At 38.8% G+C, this 4,393-nt stretch overlaps 1 protein-coding gene across 2 annotated transcripts in view; it reads left to right on the forward strand.

Moving 5' to 3' along the window:
- Positions 1–313: 313 nt before the first annotated feature.
- Positions 314–4,393, forward strand: part of PSMA1 (proteasome (prosome, macropain) subunit, alpha type, 1) — a 9,028-nt gene continuing 4,948 nt past the window's right edge. Inside the window, exons 1-4 of one of the 2 annotated variants that reach the window (XM_009332231.1) lie at positions 314–343; positions 485–582; positions 3,265–3,366; positions 3,861–3,964. In XM_009332231.1, coding sequence (XP_009330506.1) covers positions 3,292–3,366; positions 3,861–3,964 — 179 coding nt within the window. In that variant the 5' untranslated portion in view covers positions 314–343; positions 485–582; positions 3,265–3,291. Of the gene's footprint in view, positions 344–484; positions 583–3,237; positions 3,367–3,860; positions 3,965–4,393 lie in introns of those variants that run through there. The other variant, XM_009332230.1, reaches the window with a different exon arrangement.

Raw genomic sequence — 4,393 nt, forward strand, 5'->3', positions numbered from 1 at the left:
GGCCCGGGCACCGGGATCTCGCGCTTCTGCTCTTGACGCTCTCCCTCCTTGTGTCGGGGGCTGAGGCAGTGGGCGCGCTGCTCTGTGGCTTCGAGCTGGTGCTGCCCGTTAAGCGTGTGCTCGCACTCCGGCCTGAAAAGGGAGTCTGACCGGAGAACGGTTCCCCGTTTCAGGCTCGGGAACAAATACTGCGCGTAGAAGGCCCTGTAAAGAAAATGGCCAGAGCTTCACTCGGGAATGCTCTTTCTGCCTGCCTGCTTATTAGCTATACTAATGGATTGTGTTTTGTTCATTCTAGTTTCGCAACCAGTATGACAATGATGTCACAGTTTGGAGCCCTCAGGTAAAATGTTCCTAAGCTTGCTAACTGCTTTTTACTTGCTTTTTATTTTCTCTTCACTTTTGCAGCGCTGGTATCACGATAGCGTAGATTGTATTCAGGTGCCTAAAGCTTACTGCAGTCTGCTCCCTTCTTGTTTTGTAGGCTGTAGGTTCCCGGAAGGCCATTAGTACATCTCTAAGCTTCTGGGGTATGAGCCTGAATGATGCTTAGGTGGGCCCTGTCACCTCGAAGTACTTAAGGCACTTGTTTTCTGAATGTACCTGTGAGATGCAAAATAGATGCTGTCATCATTGAGGGTTGGGCTAGATGATCTTTAAAGGTCCCTTCCAACCCAAACCAGTCTATGATTCTGCGATCGATTTACAGACCTAAAATGAAAAGTTGGTAAGTAAGGTATCAAAAAGCATGAAACTGAGCTTAAATCTCCCAAATATTAGGCTACTGCGAGGTTGTTCTCTCTTTTATTTGCTAGCTAATGTTGGAAAGGAACTATTTAGTTTTCAGTTGGGAAGAACTTTCTTACATTTTTTTTTTTTATATTAAGAGCTTTACTGTATTCAAATTGCGCAGAACAAAATCAAATTATTAAAAGTTAGTATTTAGTGCTTAAGTGAGAATATGCTGACTTCTTCAAGTATGGCATGACAGCACCCGTTCCTCTTTTTGCGCAGACAATTTTTACTGCCTTGTAAGCCCCTATTTAAATGACTGTACCCATATGGTAATCTGAAGCATGGAATCTGAGATACTGATTTTTTTGTAGTATGAATTCACAGATCTTAATTTTCTAAACTGAAATGGTCACAAACATTCCTGTTCAATAAATACCATGTGTAAAGCTTATAACGTTGAGAGCTAGAGCATTCAAGTGATTAAACGCCATATAATTTTGTAATGCAGTTTACATTGTGCTTCAATGATGAAGTCTGTGCAGCTGTGTGTCCCTAGTTCCCCAAGTTGTGAAATGTTAGGGAGGCTTCATGCTATCTCTGCTTAAGATTATACTGAGATTTGCACTTGATTTGAAATTTCATTACCTCTGAATCAGTTTCACATTGTGTATTCTTTTAAAACTTACACAGGTTGTGTTGACCTCAAAATAAATATTCTAGAATTTTAAAAGCAGGTGTCAGTTCAGGTGTTTAATATTGCCTCTTCTCTTGGTATGTACGTTTTAAGATAGGATACTTATGGAAAATCGGAGTCTTGAAAATTGACTCGTTTCTAGATTTAGCAAAACTGAAGATTTATTTTAAATGCAAATAGCAAATTGTATTAGTATAAAGTTAATATATCATTAGTTTGTGGGTTTGTATTACTACTGAGGATCTTCATCGTGTAGTAGTAGTGTTTGAAAGATAAATTTTCAACATACATTGTAACAGAGCATGTTTCGTACTTTCCATCCTATATGAAGACAACCTTGAATATTTGAATGTTCTTTAGTCAATACCATGATAGCTGTAGACGGCTTTGAACTGTTTTCATCCTTCTTAATGATTGTGTTTCTCTGGCAGATTCTGTATCAGGAACTTTAATTTTAATTTTTTAATCTATCTGTTACTTTAAAAATAACTTTTAAAACTATAACATTCTCTTGAGACTTCTAGTAGGTATCGTGAAGTCATTAACAACACTAATTTCTATTTTTTTTTTTCATAAATTGCCTTGAATATATGAATAGCGTTGATGTCTTTTGTAACAGATGTTTAAAATTGCTACTCTGCTGCAATTACTGCTCCATACATTCCTGTAGGTGAGGCAGTGATACGATAAAGTAATAATTATTGGCATTGCTAATACAGGAGCAAAGAATAATCATATTTTATTGGGGGGTGTTTTCAAATATTATTGTAAAGAAAAGGAGATACGAGATGAAAGGCTAGAAGGGGTTTCACACTTTTACAGCCTTGCAAGTCATTCATGAAAGTTGATAAATACATGTTGGACAGGTCGCAGTGATTCCATACTGCTCTCGGGCAGGAAACGTCCTATGTTATTGAAATTCCATTTATAACTTAGTGGATGAAATGGAACATTAGGGTATTTTAAGCATCTAGATTTGTATTTCTCTAGATAAATCAAATCAATAACCTTTTACCAAAAAACCCCCAGCAACCTAACAGAAGGTGATTTCCTGTAGGTTACCCCCAGTACCTTTCACTGTAACAGCTACTACATTCTGCTCCGTCACAACTGGTAGGATGCAACTGTGTGCTGCAGTTAGTAATTCCAGGACTTGCGCAGTAGCAGTGAACATGCTGACTATTTGACATAGGCTGGCCAACTAGAGTGCAGAAAATTACCGACCTTGCCCTCAGTGGTTGCATTAAAAGGATGTTGTCTTATTTTCCTGCAAAGCTCCTGGCCGCCTTTGCAGAACTTGTGGGGACTTAATTGTCTTTGAGACCTCTACTCCTCTTTCAGGCTTTACTGCAGTTGACTAATAACTTGTTCAGAAGTTATTGGGGAATGGATGGTGAGACACAACAATTGCATAAGAGTCATTTCTTCAGGAAACTCGATTAAAAGTTAAGCATCCAACTTCAGCTGGAAGTTCTGTCTTTGAATCACATTAGGTCAAATACTGATTCTTCTGAAGACAGTGACAAAAGTCTTGAGATTCTAATAACGTCAAGATTATTCACCCTTTGTTTCCCTTTCAGGAAAACAAAGAACCAGTTTTCCTGTTTCTTTGTATGCAGTAGTGAGTGGCTCAGAGATGGCCAGATTTATGTGGGTTAACGGTGAGGGGTTTGCAGAAGATAATCAAAGAAGTCTATTGGTTGTAGGTTTACACTGTGTTACGCAGTCAGTGTACCTGTTGGGGTGGGGGAATCAAAGGTCTGAAAATCAAGAACCATTGAAAATCGGCACAGAGGATTGATTTTAGAATGATTACCTTTGCCTCTCTTCTGCAGGGCCGAATTCATCAAATAGAATATGCCATGGAAGCTGTGAAACAAGGCTCAGCTACTGTGGGGCTGAAATCAAAAACGCACGCTGTTTTGGTTGCTTTAAAGGTAACTTCAAAACTGTATTCTTGGGACAATAACGTTAGTAGGAAAGTTTTGGTTTGGCAAATTAGTTTTGCACAGTCTGAACTTCTATGTGTAATATAAATGCAATCCCAGTTTCCTGTTGCTTGAGTACCAGTATAGAACTATAGTATCTATGCAAAGCAGATTTTCACAAAATGGTGAAGGAAATGAATGAGAATTTTTTTCCCCTTAAAAGATAAGCGTTCCTCTTCCCCCCCCCGCCCCATTAGTTATTAAGTAGTAAAACTATTTCTTTCTTTTCCCAAAGCTTGAGTGAGTATCTGCTCTTTCTTTCTTTCTGACAGTCTCCTACTGAAGTCGAATTAGGCTTTTCTTGTCTTCTGTTGCAAGTTTATAAATTTTTTTTTTATTGTTTCATGATGATATTCAGTTCTTGCTATAAATGTTAGCAGATTTCTCCACGGTGCTTGGCAAACTGTTCAGTCTGCCACATAGCTTTCTCCTTTTATGCATAGAGAGCACAGTCTGAGCTGGCAGCTCATCAGAAAAAAATCCTGTACGTTGACAACCATATTGGTATCTCAATTGCTGGACTTACTGCTGATGCAAGACTCTTGTGGTGAGTATTTTAGTTGTTGACATACACAGTTCTGCAATAATGAGGGAAAGTTCATTTGTAGGCTATTGCAAATGAAATTTTGTGGTCAGCTAAGGATTAGTCTTGAGTTACTGCTCTGTTGTATTATGCCAAAGACCTCAGCATGAAATTCTGGCAGATTTTTAACTAGTTGGCAGAAATCTCATTTGTTTGGCCCAAAATTTTGCTCTTTGGTTTTGTTACTAGTAAGACAGTCCTGTCTGGTTTCCTCAGTGTGATGGGGTTTCCAAGCAGTCTGAGAAAGTGCATCACTCATTTCCCTCTAGCAGCTGCTTCTGTGTACGCACATTTAAGAAAGTTATTAAAAACATACACTGCTGTATGTGTCGGCTTCAGCGGGGTTTGCTTTTTACCTGCTGGCCACATAGTTTCATCAGATGAGGTAAATGT

This window comes from Pygoscelis adeliae, unplaced genomic scaffold (assembly GCF_000699105.1).
Source record: "Pygoscelis adeliae isolate BGI_AS28 unplaced genomic scaffold, ASM69910v1 Scaffold839, whole genome shotgun sequence".
NCBI lineage: Eukaryota > Metazoa > Chordata > Aves > Sphenisciformes > Spheniscidae > Pygoscelis > Pygoscelis adeliae.